Below are 15,459 nucleotides of genomic sequence, written 5' to 3' on the forward strand. Positions count from 1 at the left end.
TTTCGAGCATGTTGTAAACTGATATGAGGCATATTTTGAGCCCCTCTTCAACATTGGAGAAGGGCTCAACATTTTTTGGTGTTTCCATATGTCACTTGTAGTTATATCCCCTATTTAGCCCCATTTTTGCATAAATTGATAGCCCTCTTTGCTTCTGTTTTTGGACCTTGGTCCGAACTGAAAGTGGTCTTATTTTGGCCTATACTTCATGTTTCATTCACACTTTTGTTCTGTTTGGTGATTATTTTATACACTTCATGTTTTAGCACCTTTTGAGCCTTATTTTGCATCATATTTTTAGCATGTTTGTATACTGATTTTGAGGCTTCCATATACTGTAAATGTTCATATTTTTGGTCCATCTTCAGTGTTGTAGAAGTAAATGTTTCAGTTTGAGTTTTGCTTATACCACTTGCTTCATTACCCCTCTTTTGGCCCCTATTCTTGCATGCTATTTTCGCCATACCTATACTTGCTGTTTGGCCATGTTTATAACTGGAAAAGTGCTTATTTTGGGACTGTATAGCTTCTGTATTTGCATTGCATGTCCATGTTGTGCATGTTTAGTATGGCTATAGGCCATTTCGGATGCCTAATGTTGCATTTCGGGTCATTTCCTTGCATTTCATGTTATTTCGCTTCATTTCGGGACTGTTTTCCCCCATATTTTGTTGCTGAAATTCCATTAGCATGCTTGCATATCATTTTTTCCATGTTTCATTGCATTTTATCATTGCCTCGGTTTGCGTGCCCGTGTGCACGCATTTCGAGGCACTCCGTTTTTATCCGCTGGCATCCGATGTGAGTGAGGCTGAGGCTCACTCATGTTAGTATAAGTCCATATTGCATTCTGTATGTCGTATTGCATTGCGTATGCATTGCCTCGGTTTGCGTGCCCGTGTGCACGCATTTCGAGGCACTTCATTTTCTGCCAACGGCATCCGATGTGAGTGTGGCTGAGGCTCACTTATGTTGGTATAAGCCCATTTGTCATTTCCATGTCATTTTGTCATCGCCTCAGTTTGCGTGCCCGTGTGCACGCATTTTGAGGCACTCCATTTTCATCCGACGGCATCCGATGTGAGTGTGGCTGAGGCTCACTTATGTTGGTATAAGCCCATTTCTCATTTTCATTGTATCTGGCATCGCCTCGGTTTGCGTGCCCGTGTGCACGTATTTCGAGGCATCTCATTTTCATTGTATCTATCATCGCCTCGGTTTGCGTGCCCGTGTGCACGCATTTCGAGGCATCTCATTTTCAACATTCCGTCATTTTCTCGGTTCGCGTGCCCGTGTGCACGCATTTCGAGGCATGTCATTCCATAGCATTGTGTATGTTAGGATTGTATATTAGTTGCATTTCATGCATACCATGCATATTGCATCATGTCCGGAATAAGAGTTAGCCCGGGCACGGGAAACGAGGTACATTTCGTACTCCGAGTGACGGAATGTGTCTCAATTCCCCAGTCACCGACACTCCGGATTATCCATGATGGAGTTAGGTTTTAGCTGTAGTTTCATGTGCATTCATCCTATATTGAGTGGTGCATTTCGATTCTTCGGCCATCATGCCTCGATATGCGTGATTGGTGGCACGAGGATCGAAACATGCATATATCTGTGCAAATACATTGCTGTGCCCCTTTCCTGCTCTCTGTTGCAGCAAAATCAGGAATCAGCAATTTTTCGGGATTCGGCACGCATTTCGAAGATAACTGCTAAACAGAGGCTAATTGGGGCATTCCGGTGGATTTCCGCGCAAGACAGTCCGGACATGCATCATCCACCAGAAGCAAGGCAGTCCCTGGCTTGCACGCCAGTTTATTTGCTTTCTAGTTAATTCATTAATTAATTAGAATTCTGTAATATTTTGGACTGTAATATTCTTTTATTTTGGGGACTGTAATATTTGGACTGTATTATTTATTTGGACCCTCCGAGTGAGGGCACAACTGTAATAAGTGTGGGTGAGTGTGATGTATGTCTTCCAACCCCACATCTTTCTCCCTTTTTATTTATCCGCTTTTGATGGTTAGATTAGGGCATATTTTAATTAGCATACAGTATGACAGCATGTTTGCATCATTCATCTGTATTACATGCATCGGGCTCGGCGCATCATACTAACTGCATAGTACTTTCAATACCAAGTTGAATACATGTTAGTTGTAGCATTTCATATGCCATCTTAGAATAGCCGAGCCTACTATAGTTGAATTTTGCATGTGTTGCATTAGGCATTTTTGTATACTTAGGATCATGCATGATTTCTAATGTAGTTTCTATTTTGGCTTGGAGTACTCGGTGAGTTTTATGCTTTAGCATCCTTGCATGTGTGTGAGTGAATGCCATGATAGCATGCTTACCATGAGGCTATGTGCTTATCTGATATATCTGCCTGAATGCCTGTGGGTGAAGGTTGGGTTATCTGAATTGGAATGAATCATCAAAATGTTTCAAGCCTACCTACGGGTAGCAAACCATTTTCAAAAGCAAACATGAAATGTTTTGTTCCAATTCGGACGACCCGGTCTATACTTATATGCTGTGAGCATCACATAGTAACCTAGGCTAATAACCGGAATAAGAACTCACAATGTTTTCAAAAATTGATATCATGGTTAGTAGAGGCCGGTCTATGACCGGGCGAGCGGGGGTACTCACGAAGTGACCTTCCCCAATCGTACCCAAGTTCCCGAGCCGAGGCAACTTTGGTGATGACGGACACGTGGCCTTTTGGCACCGAGTCAGGGTTTCCTAAATTTCCCAAAATAAAATATTTAGGTGACGACTCTGTATCTGGCAAAGCAGTCCATGTTTGGAACTTCTTTCGAAAATCAGTTTTCCTAAAACGATTTGCCGGATTTGGACTTTTTGGTTCAGATTTAGAACCGTGACTACGAAAAGTCGAGTCCGAGCTGTAGCGAGGTCCCCCCCGCGGGCTTGTTACAGTTTCTGGCGACTCTGCTGGGGATTTAGAGAACTTGACTCGAACTCATGATATCTGTTTTTGACTACACTTGTGTGATTCTTTGCATTGCATTTGCATTGGTGCGCCTAGGACACCGTGTTTGCCATCTGCTATTCCTGAACGGTTTGCCGGAGGCTTGTCTTGTCAAGGCATGACCATAAGGCTGACCGGTTGTGGGCTCTGCCAGTATGGGAACACAAACCCCGGTTTTACCGGGGCACCCCTTTTGACCATTCGACCTAGTGCATATTCGGATCCATAGTGACCATTCTAAATTAGGACAGGTTGCTTACCCGTTTATAGGTTGTTTGAAACCGCTGTGTGCATAGTGAAACCCTAGCTCCTGACAAAATAGGACAGGGAAACCCTACCCCAAACATAGGGGTGTTTTGGCTCTCACTTATCTGTTATGTGCTTTAGAGTGCGTCTCTACAGGAATGCATGTATCAGCATATGAGTTTGGGCAACAGGCCTGCGGGCATCAATTCAGTATTGTCAGTATCAGGCCTGCGGGCATCAGGTCAGTATACAAGTTTGAGTATCAAGCCTGCGGGCATCAATTCAGAGTTGTCAGCATCAGGCCTGCGGGCGTGTATCAGTATGCAAGTTTGAGTACCAAGCCTGCGGGCATCAGTTCAGTATTGATGGTATTAGGCCTGCGGGCATCAACCAGTATTTGAGGATTAGTTATCTGCGGATATCAGATTCTGTGTTAGGGGACAGTGATACAGGGATAATAACCAGTGTTTGAGGACAGTATGTTATTCAGCTTTTTGACTGTGTGCCCGACTGTGTGTCTTGCATTTTATTTTAAGCTGTTGTGCTGTCCGTTTATCTGTTTATTTATTTCCTTTTCGCTTTATTTATCTTTTGCTAGGTCAGTTTTAGCACGATTGCTTCCAACCCAACAGGCATTCCCCAAGCACCTTGGACGCGAGGTCGTCGACTCCACCGATCTGAGGATCTAATCGACGGACAGCCAGTGTTCCATTCTCTACCCCCTGGTACAAGAAGGAAGCAGAGAAAGCGCAGTATATCTGAGCAGAGAGCACCAGAACAGTGGTATCCCCCACCAGTGGACAGTTGGACTGAGATCCCCCTTGAGACAAATCTGCCAGTAGTTCAGACAAATCGAAGCAGTATGACAACACCGACAGGAGTTGAGGAAATGATACGCCAGATGCAGGAAACCATGCGGGCTATGCAACATGATGCCGTCCGCCGAGATGAACTCGCTAAGCAGCAAGCTGAAATTATGACTCAGCAGGCTGAACTGATTACTAGACTGCAACAACAGAGTACAGCATCTGCTTCACACCAGATTCCTCCTCCAGTAGGAGCCCCATTACTTGAGAAGGCTCCTGTTATTCAGGACGTCCCTCCTAACACCCAGAATACTGTACCGGCTGTCCAAATTCTGCAAGAAGACACAAGTCTTCCAACGGGGCCTGTCCCGCCCCCGATTCCACCACAACTGTCCAAGGTCCACACATCCAATCACCCGGACTCTCCATCCGAGGTCGAGGTTGATCAAACAGCTCTGAAATTGAGCAAACTGGAGAAGCTTTTCAAAAAATCCCAAGGGGCTAAGGCTATGCCGGATATCGGAGATGGATATACCGAGGAGGCCGTGACGCTCCCCGATAGATTCAAAATGCCACAAATAGACCGATTTGACGGGACTGGTGACCCCATGGTTCATATCCGACTGTTTGCGGATGTCTTGCGGCCAATGGGCCTTACACGACAACAGAAGCTCTCATTATTCGGCCGAACCCTGTCGGGTGTGGCCTCCCATTGGTACGCAAGATTATCGGATGAGGTAAAGAAGAATTGGGACGAGATGGCTGAGGCCTTTGTCACACAATATTCGTATAACACTCAGATCGAGATCACAACCCGTGATCTTGAAACAACAAGGCAAGAGCCTAAGGAATCTTTCTCGGACTTTGTGATCCGATGGAGGGCAAAGGCGTCGACGATGACTTTAAGGCCCACTGACAGAGATCAAATCCGGATGATTGTGCGCAATCTCCACCCCAAGTTAATGCAAAGAATGATTGTGGTCCCCTTCCCTACTTTCGCAGATTTACATGATATGGGAGTGCAAATAGAAGATGCTATGAGGCAAGGCCTGTTTGACCAGGACAGAGAACAACCGAGAAGGACCTTTAACCGTAACAACAATGCAGGCCCGAGCGGCGCTGCTAATACAAGAGCCTCGGAAGTTGGCATGGTCACCACCACTCCCCCTCCTCCTCCAAGGCCCATGACTGCCACACCATTCTCCGGCGCGTCCGGAAGTAACTCACAAAACAACCGATTCCAACCCCGGGGCCAAAGAACCTTCACCCAACTATACATGCCCCTGTCCAAGGTTCTGGGAATACTGATCAGGAAAAATCATTTAAAACCCCTGGAACCAAAACCATTACCAAATCCACTCCCCCCCTCATATGACCCGTCAAAATATTGCGCATACCACCAACAACACGGTCATGATACCGACCGTTGTTACAGATTACGTCATGAGGTCCAAGATCTTATTGACAAACAGGTAATTGCGCCTCCTGATAAACCTAATGTCACAACTAACCCTCTTCCACCACATAACCAACCTCCCCCTCCCAACAGAATTAATTTCATCCAGACTGGGGTCGTGTCTTACGATCCTAGCATCTATATTACGCCCACCCACCTACCCAAGCCGGAGGTGCTCCTCCCCGCTTGCACTGACCTTTTGTGCATGGTGGACGTCTCCAAAACCCAACCGGAGCCGGTGGTGGTGACCATCGAAGACAAGGCAGGGCAGATTTTAGGAGAGAATGAGTATGTTAAATCTGGGACTGGGCAGAATTTTGCTGAGGGAGCTTATGATCCGAGCAGGCACATCCTATCAACGAGCCGAAGTGGGCTAATTGTAGAATTTCCCGAGACAGGAGAACTGTGCATGATCCGAGGGGATGGATCTGGGCTATGGGCAGATGAGCCGACAACCATAGAGGAGGACTTTGCTAACTTGCAATTTCGCGATGATCAGGAGTTGGAGGATGCGTCCATTAACTGGAATGATTATGAGGGATCAGAGGAGGCCACTGGATGGCTTGAAGATCAACCGGATGCAGTGGGGGAAGCCCAACCAGAACAGAGCCCGGCAGGGGCAGAAACATCACTTGTGGCCGAAACGGCCGAAAATCAAGTTGTACCGCCGGAGAGCGCCGGTGTTAAGAATTCCGCTCAGGACATGGGCATTACGGATGTGGGAACTGTTGAACAAACAACTGTACTGACGCAGTTGGAACAAGGAAAGTTTGAGGAAGCTGAGAGAGCCAGAAAGGCGAAGGGCCCTGAGGGGACCGAAAGTGCTGTGTGCACAAAGACAGACAATGCTGCGAGCATTTGGACAGAGAGCACTGAAAGTGCGAATAGACTGGAGCCGGACAGATGTCTATTGGCTGCCAGCGGAATGTGGTGGGAAGATGACGATTTATGTCTTGCCCACACCGATGAAGACTGGGGAAATGGCCAGCCAGATGATACTTGGTATCTAGATGAAGTGGACCACATGACAAGAAGTGGGCGGTACTTCAAGCCCCCACACCTAGACCAACCCGAAGCATCCGGGAAAGACAGAGAAGCGGAGAGACAAAAGGAGAAGCAGATTGAGGATGAAGCTGTGCTGAAACAGTTAAAGAAAATACAAGCAGACATCTCCATCTGGGGACTGCTAATGGCATCACGAGTGCACAGAGAAGCTGTCCTATCTGCCATGGACAAGTCGAAACTTTCCATAGACACCACGCCTGAACAGCTGGTTGGGCTGGTTTTTCCGGGAGGAGGTTCCCCGGCATTAACTTTTTCGGACAAGGAGCTACCGCCTGAGGGCGCAAATCATAACAAGCCTCTCTACATCTCTGTGGAATGTAGAGATAAGTGGATACCGGTGGTACTTGTTGATACCGGGTCTGCGATTAATGTCTGCCCAACCAGAACGGCATATGCAATCGGGTTAAAACCCGCGGACTTCATCCCAACCACCCAAGTGATCAGGGCATATGACAATACCAGCAAAGAAGTGATGGGGACTGTTAAAATTCAAACTAAGGTTGGTCCAGGACAACACAGCATCGAATTTCATATCCTGGACGTTCCCGCAACCTTTAACTTACTATTGGGGCGACCGTGGTTGCACCAGGTCAAAGCAGTCTCTTCCACCCTACATCAAATGCTGAAATACCCTCACGGGAAAGGGGTAGCGATCGTTTTTGGGAATTCATCAATCCATCCGCCGCCGGAAGTGTCTACACCCGTCTTAGAAATCGAGCACGGCACGGAGGATGTATTTTTGTCGGGGTTCACTTTGGCCGAGGCTCAAGTGGTGCAGAATATCATGGCTGCGAATGAGGGCATGTATGTCAGTGCACAATCTATCTACCTCATGAACAAGCTAAAACATACCCCTGGAATGGGATTAGGGAGAAGTGGCCGGAAAGGCGTCTCAGTGTTGGCCGAAGTGCCACACAACCCTCACACCTTTGGACTGGGTTATTTGCCCACCAAAGAGGACTGGTTGAGGAAAGGAAAAGAAATGGCCGGAAGAGCCAAGGCAAAGAGGGCTGGGAAGCCATTTGACTTAATACACAGGCCCATCTGGGGTACCCTAAACGGACGTTTCGTCCGGGAAGGGGAAGATTTTCCATTCTGCGGCTTCCCGGAGCCATGGCAAAACGCGGAAGGGGAGCGCGTGCCTGGTTTTGAAATCTTCTTCGACATACAACTATCTGGGGATGACGTTGCCGAAGCGCAGACAGACCCACCAACTGAGGTTGAGCAATGTGAAACAGTGGATCCTGAGAGTACAGAGCTGGAAATGGGGGTAGCACTGGCGAGTCTACTATCAGATCCTCCGATCGGCCAAGAGTGCTTGGGGGATAACTCTTCGGTTTCTGTGATTGGAGATGAAGTAGCTGCGGGCTTTCCAGCGCCAATCTTGGATGCATCTATCGCACCTTCTCTCATCTGGCAATATGAAGAAGGCTTTTTATCTAGCAGCACCGGGTCAGGTAGTGAGCCGGAATCTGATTCTACCGAATCTTCTGCGTCGGAATCAGATTCTAGCTCGACTGAGTCTGAGTCCGGTATTCCTGGGGGTGATAACCCGGATACCACAGTCCTGTCTAGGTCGTCTTTTTCATTTTCTTTTGAGTCTGTTGTAACAGAGGAATCTGACGGCTTGGAAGTATTTAATGAGAATGATGTGGATGTGGTTTCCGAGTATTTTTCTGTGCCTTTGATTTATTGCTTAAATCAGGATTTTCAAAATTTTGATGAAAACAGCGAGGAAGAAATTCCCCCAGTTTTGCAACGATTAATCGATCAAGAGCAGGAAAGATTTGTTAAACCTTTAATGGATGAAATCACTACTGTAAATGTTGGTACTGAGAAGGACCCGCGGCTGGTCCAGATCGGGTCCACGTTGTCTTCAGAGGAGCGCGAGCGCTTAGTCGCTTTATTAAAAGATTTTAAAGATGTTTTCGCGTGGTCCTATGAAGACATGCCTGGAATCGATCCTGAGATTGTACAGCACCGGATCCCTCTTGATCCAGAGGCCCGCCCTGTCAAACAGAAACTCAGAAGGATTCGCCCGGACTGGGCCCTCAAGATTAAGGAAGAGGTCACCAAGCAAATTGATGCAGGGTTCCTGCTGGTATCTGAATATCCAACTTGGTTGGCCAACATAGTTCCGGTGCCAAAGAAGGATGGCAGAATTCGGGTCTGTGTAGACTTCAGAGATTTGAACAAAGCCAGTCCGAAGGACGACTTCCCCTTGCCGCACATCGACGAATTGGTGGATTTCACGGCAGGACACGCCTTGCTTTCGTTTATGGATGGTTTCTCAGGTTATAATCAGATAGTGATGGCACCTGAAGACCGGGAGAAGACTGCGTTCACTACCCCGTGGGGTACATATTGTTATAGAGTAATGCCATTCAGGTTGAAGAATGCTGGAGCTACGTATCAACGGGCAGCGACTACAATATTGCATGATATGATCCATAAGGAGGTCGAGGTGTACGTGGACGACATGATTGTCAAGTCCAAAGATAGAGAGGGCCACTACACCGCCTTACAAAAATTCTTTCAACGGATCAAAGAGTTTCGGCTGCGACTGAATCCCCAGAAATGCACGTTTGGTGTTACAGCAGGGAAGATGTTAGGGTTTCTGATCACACAAAGGGGCATCGAGGTCGACCCTTCCAAAATCAAGGCCATCTTAGAAATGCCACCACCAAAGACTGAAAAGGAGGTGCGAGGCTTTCTGGGTAAAGTGCAATTCATAAGACGGTTTATTTCTAAATTAACCTTGACTTGTGAACCACTTTTTGGTCTCCTGAAGAAAGGAAAGAAATTCCAATGGGACGACCGATGTCAAGTAGCTTTTGAGCAGATCAAAGAATATCTACAGAACCCACCCGTGTTGTCACCGCCAGAACCTGGGAGACCGTTGATACTGTACCTTTCGGTAACTGAGACTACCATGGGCTGCATGCTTGCGCAGGAGTCAGAAGACAAAGTGGAAAGAGCCATCTACTATCTGAGCAAAAAGATGCTGGATTACGAGACCCGCTATACGCCGCTGGAGAAGGCTTGTTTGGCCTTGGTATGGGCAACCAGGAAGCTGCGGCACTACCTGTTAGCCCACTCTGTAATGTTGGTTTCACGTTTAGATCCCATCAAATATCTTTTCGAGAAACCAACACTTACGGGTCGGCTAGCTCGATGGCTGCTGTTGCTCTCCGAATTTGATTTAAAGTATGTGACGCGCAAGTCAGTAAAAGGCAGAGCGGTAGCGGAGTTCCTTGCCGACCACCCGGTTGAGGGGGATGAAGCGGTTGAGTATCTATTCCCAGATGAAGCCATTCTGCACGTCGAAGATGAAACTTGGACAATGTACTTTGACGGAGCGTCAAACCAGTATGGGTATGGGATAGGGGTGTTGCTGATAGCGCCTGATGATTCCCGTATCCCTTTAGCATTCAAGCTCCGGTTCAAGGTTTCCAACAATGAAGCAGAGTATGAAGCATGTATTGCTGGCTTAGAAGCAGCCCTGGAACTAGGGGCGAGACGAGTGGACGTCATTGGGGACTCGAACCTCGTTGTGTCTCAAGCAAAAGGAGATTGGAAGGTCAAAGAGGAAAGGATGATAACCTACCACCAAACCTTGGATCTGTTAATTCCTCGGTTTGAGAAGCTAAATTTCACCCACCTCGTAAGAGAGAACAACAGGTTTGCAGATTCACTAGCAACTCTATCTTCTATGATAGACATCCCGTCCGGAGTCCGGATGCGTCCAGTCATTATTGATCAGAAGTTTGCGCCAGCGTACGAGTCGATTTCCGCCATAGATGAGGTTCAAGACGGCAACCCCTGGTACTACGACATCTGGAACTTCTTGGAAAAGGAGACATATCCACTAGGGGCAAATGCCAAGGATAAGAGGGCTGTAAGAAGAATGGCTGCTCAATTCGTTATCTGCGGGGGAAATTTGTACAAAAGGGGTCATCTGGGAATGCATAAGCTCTGCGTAGAAGCTGAAGAGTCAAAACGCCTGATGGAAGCCATCCATGGGGGGGAGTGCGGTGCACACATGAATGGAGTAATGCTGGCCAGAAAGATCCTCAGACAGGGCTACTACTGGTCAACCATGGAGGAGGATTGTATTAGCTTTGTTCGGCGATGCCACAAATGTCAAATTCATGCAAATCGCATGAACATCCCGCCGTCAAAACTGTACAACATGACTTCGCCGTGGCCTTTTTCAGTCTGGGGAATTGATGTGATCGGAGCTGTTACCCCGAAGGGGTCCAACGGGCATGAGTTTATCCTAGTAGCGATAGATTATTTTACAAAGTGGGTCGAGGCCCAATCATACGCAGTATTGAAGGCGTCGCATGTCGCAAAGTTCATCAGGAACAACATCATCTGTCGCTACGGGGTGCCAAATGAAATAATTTCAGATAATGGTTCCCACTTCAAGAAAGAAGTGATAGACTTGTTGGAGAAATACAATGTGGCTTTTCATAAGTCATCTACATACAGACCACAGACCAACGGAGCAGTTGAGGCCGCCAACAAGAATATCAAGCATATACTACAGAAGATGGTGGAAACCTATCGAGATTGGCCAGACAAGCTGCCATTTGCTCTGTGGGGCTACAGGACTTCAATCAGAACTTCTACTGGAGCAACTCCATATTCATTGGTCTATGGAATGGAGGTTGTTCTACCCATTGAGATTGAGGTCCCATCATTACGAGTATTGGCTGAATGCCAGATAGCCGAAGCAGATTGGCAGCAAAACAGATTCGAAGAACTCATGCTCTTTGATGAAAGAAGACTGAAAGCACTGTACCACATCCAAGGTTATCAACGCAGAATTGCCCGGGCTTTCAACAAGAAGGTTAAGTCCAGGAATCTGAAAGAAGGAGATTTGGTGCTCAAGGACAACCGAGCTCCCATCCACGACCCAAGGGGCAAGTTCAAACCTAATTGGACTGGTCCTTACATCATCAAGGCTATCTGGTCAGGTGGGGCTGTGGTTCTGATGGATCTAGATGGCTTGGAGTTCTCACAACCGATCAATATGGACAAGTTGAAGAAATACTATCCTTGAGAGGCTCGCTAGGCCGAAAACCCGAAAGGGTGACCTAGGCAAGATTCAGAGCACAAAAAAAATTAGAAAATATAAAAACTGAGCTCGCAAGGTTGAAAACCCGCAAAGGGCGGCCTTGGCAAAAGTTAGAGCGCAAAAGGAGAGTGAAAATACTCGAGCGAACCTAAGCCTGAACTACGTAAGACTTGATTCCCATCTTTGGGATACGTAGGCAGCTTCGTCTTGAAGTTCAGTCATAAACTTTTCCCCGATCAACTTTGTCCATTTCGATCATCTCAGTCATCTTTATCTATCAGCATTTACCGTGATCTCCGGTACAGTACTGTTCAAACTAGGGGCAACTTTCCGTTGCTTTGGAGTGCCACATTGTTCTTCAGACTAGGGGCAACTTTCCAGTTGCAGGGATCTGAGGTTGTGCATCTCAGTGACAGATTTTCGGCATGTCCAGTTCTGATCCACATCGAAAATAGTTTTGAAAAGTTTTAATAAAAGTTGACTTTGTTCAAATCAATCTTTTTACGACTTAGACCATTTTTCAAAGCAATGCTGCAGTGTGTCTCCTCGGCCCTGTTTCACTCTTCGAAGGAGAACTCCAAGCATTTCCATGCAACGGGAAAGTCGAAGGCCTTCATTCCGGATGCGTTCCGATGCCCAGATCGTCAGAAGTACACTTTGTTGTTGTTGAGTTTTGCTTATCGAGTTGTTGCATTTTGCTTATCGAGTTGTTTGTCGAGCGGACGTGTTTTGTGTTTTGAGTCATTGCTCTCTGTTTAAGCAATTTTTGTTAAAGTCTTGTTTATTTGCGTTGTTGCATTTTGCTTATCGAGTTGTAAACTTGCTAAAGATTCTGTTATATCTTAGTAAGTTGAGTTGTTTAGTTTGTTGCGTCGGTTCACTACCTGATTTGGTGATTACACAACGTACATTTCCTTTCAAATTCATTTTTGTGCGAAATAAATGATGCGATACGATGCTAAAAGTTCAAAATACAAACACCTTTTCAAAAGCTATTTCATTTCATCATGCTTTACAACAAACAAAAGGTACAGGTTTTACAAAAACAAAACTGCCTAACAATGTGCAAAGTGCTACAAACTACTAGTAAAAGAAAAATAAAGCAGGAAATAGCAACATCAAAATCCTCGGGAACGGGAACGAGAAGCACGCCTGGTCCTCTTTTGTGGAACAACCTCCACACCATCATCAGAGTCGGAGCTGTCGTCCCCAGGATCCTCCTCAGCCTCGCCTCTGTTCCCCGAGCCAAAACCGGAGCCTCCCTCCTCGACAGATGTCTCGAACTGACGGTCGGTAGCCTCCTCCTCCTCCTCCTCATCAGACTCCACCTCCACAACATGAGCCCTGCGTCTGCGGACAGGCCCCCCTCGAGCTCCTCGAAAAGGCCTAGATGGCCCGGCTCCTCGGGAAGGCCGAGATGACCCCTCCCCCTGATAAGGCCCGGATGGCCCAGCTCCCTGATAAGGCCCAGATGGCCCAGCTCCCCAATGAGGCCCAGGTGGCCTGGTCTGTGGCTGACCGAACCATGAAGGCATCTGAAAACAAAGAGTTCAATTCAAATACATCAGTCCAAATATATACATCAGATGCAGATACAAGCAAAAGCTACGTAAAGTGGGTGCATGTAAATACAGTGTACAAGTGAGGTGTGTGTCAGATGTGCTCTACACAAGTAGTCTATCGATGCAGTAGAAATCAGCATGTCATCAGAAGTATGATAAATGCCAAAAAACTGAAGGGTACCTGAATGCCCGCGACAGACAACTGTGCCTCCCTGCGTAGGACCATGCCCTCGAGTGTGGCCACCAGCCCAACCATCTCCTCCATGTACCCTCGCGATGGCTGCAAAAATGAGTTCATAATCATCAGTGAACAAATGAGTGTCTAAACATCTGAAATGATGAATGACGAAAGTGGAGCATACCGGCGGTGAGTCCGGATCAATGGCGTATCGATCACTGGGCATCGGAGGCTCTAGTGGAATCGGAATCGGAGAGCTAGTCCCATACTGCCACGCCATCAACTCAGTAGGCATATCTGGCCATCCCAGATGAGGATGAATCGACGGGTTCGGAGGAAACGGTCTACTCCCACCTCTAGATGCGCCAGCCCTGCTAGAAGAAGGGATGTCTGTAGCTCGAGCCTGAGCCTGATCCGAGGATGACATACCGGCAGGTCTCATCATCGGAATACGAGCTTCTGTCAATGGAGGCATCAAATATATGTGACGATAGGTGGCGTAGTCCCCCTCCGCAACATATAACAAAGCATCACTGCCCAGCATGGCGCCGACTACCTCTGAGTAAGAGAGCCTGTCAGCGGTCCGCATACTAGCTGGAGGTACCGCGGGAACATCCTGAGAAAGATACCCCCGTACCTGGCACAGAAAGCGCTCCCCCAGGAACCAGACTCTGCCGACTGGCCCTTCGAGCAGGACCCTATACCGGGAGATGCCTGATGCTCCGGTATACTGAAGTAGGAGATCATCACCCAAGGGTGCCCAAGGCTGCCAAGTAATCTGCGGATGATAAATGTATAAACCAATCAGAGAACGAGAATATGCAGAGCAAGTCAAAGATGAAAATGAAAAGAACTGAAAGTTCTGAAGTACCTCTGAGTGTCGCACAGTGTCGAAGTACTGTCGCAGGCGAACCAGGGTCTCTCGAGGCCTCGCCCGGTGCGGGCCCTCAAATATCAATGAATATGGGGTCACGGGAATCCCCACCACCTCCAGCACTGGGGCTAACGATGGGAAGTATACATAAGCCCATAACTAAGAAAAGCAGTGCAGAATGTAAGTACGAAATGCTGAGAGCAAAATGCAGACTGTAAAAGTACGCTGTGTGTGCAATGTACAAGTAATGAAGAGCAGAAATGTAAATCGAGGGGACAGAAAATACCTCCCAAGCTCTCCAGTAGCCGCCAAGCAAATCGCCCCGCCCGCGGGAGGTCGCGCTCATGTAAAAGTAGAGGGTAGCCAGGCCAGCGCCACCCCAATCATATCTACTGACCTGTGATAGGTCGACTAGAGCGCTCAGCAGATATAGCCCAATGGTGTTCCCTCTGTCGGCGAACAGGGTAGTCCCGAAGAGGAACATCAGGAAGCCACGAGCATACTGCTCTGTCTCCTCAGGAGTCTCGGGCACCATCTCAGCCCGCCGGAAATGGGAGGAGAACCAAGTGTATCTGACCCTCCCTGAAACCCTATCAACAGGTGGGCGAGCCCCCAACAAATACATCCAGGCGGCCTCCCACTCGCCCATATCCTCGTCATAGGGGATGGCCCAACCTCCGACATCAAGGCCGGTCAATACAGCAAAGTCAAAAGGGGTCATGGTCATGTCCCCGGTGGCAGAGAAATGAAAGGAATTGGTGGTGTCCCACCATCTCTCTACCAGAGCTGCCATCAAGGTCCTCCTGGCAGGACAGCGTGACAACCCGACACAGAAGGGGCCAAACCCCGCCAAGTCTACTAAGTCTCTGACGCCCTCCGGGAGCTCAGCATACCAATCCCGCGCCATGGTAGAACCATATCCTCGCACACTGCGGGAACCACCCTGCATTCAGAATGAATATATGTGTCAATAATGAAATAAATGGGCTGTATACCAATGATAATGAAATAAATGGGCTGTGTGCCAATAAGATGAAATGGGCTGTGTGCCGATGAAGTAAAATAAGCTACATGCAAATACTATCTACCTGGGCTGCATGTTCAGAAAATTTGAAATTTGGGCTGCGTGTTCAACTTTCAGTTAATTTGTGGGCTGCGTGTTCACTATCTACCTGGGCTGCG

At 47.6% G+C, this 15,459-nt stretch overlaps 1 protein-coding gene across 1 annotated transcript; it reads right to left on the reverse strand.

Annotated features, from left to right (window-relative positions):
• Positions 1-13,292: 13,292 nt before the first annotated feature.
• On the reverse strand, positions 13,293-14,432 carry LOC145792333 (uncharacterized). The gene is made up of 3 exons (XM_082873088.1): positions 14,275-14,432; positions 13,588-14,181; positions 13,293-13,505 (listed from the first exon to the last, which is right to left on the reverse strand). The coding sequence occupies exons 2-3, from the start codon at positions 13,990-13,992 to the stop codon at positions 13,359-13,361; spliced, it is 552 nt and encodes a 183-aa protein (XP_082729214.1). The 5' UTR covers positions 13,993-14,181; positions 14,275-14,432; the 3' UTR covers positions 13,293-13,358.
• Between the last annotated feature and the right edge of the window lie 1,027 nt (positions 14,433-15,459).

The sequence above is a fragment of the Camellia sinensis genome, chromosome 6 (genome assembly GCF_055761805.1).
Source record: "Camellia sinensis isolate YWXY chromosome 6, ASM5576180v1, whole genome shotgun sequence".
NCBI lineage: Eukaryota > Viridiplantae > Streptophyta > Magnoliopsida > Ericales > Theaceae > Camellia > Camellia sinensis.

Excerpts from the sequence above, each read along its gene's own strand:
- LOC145792333 (XM_082873088.1), bottom strand. The coding sequence starts at position 13,992 with ATGCGGACCGCTGACAGGCTCTCTTACTCAGAGGTAGTCGGCGCCATG. Across the intron at positions 13,506-13,587 it reads TTGATCCGGACTCACCGCCG|CCATCGCGAGGGTACATGGA; the intron begins GTATGCTCCACT and ends TCATTTTTGCAG.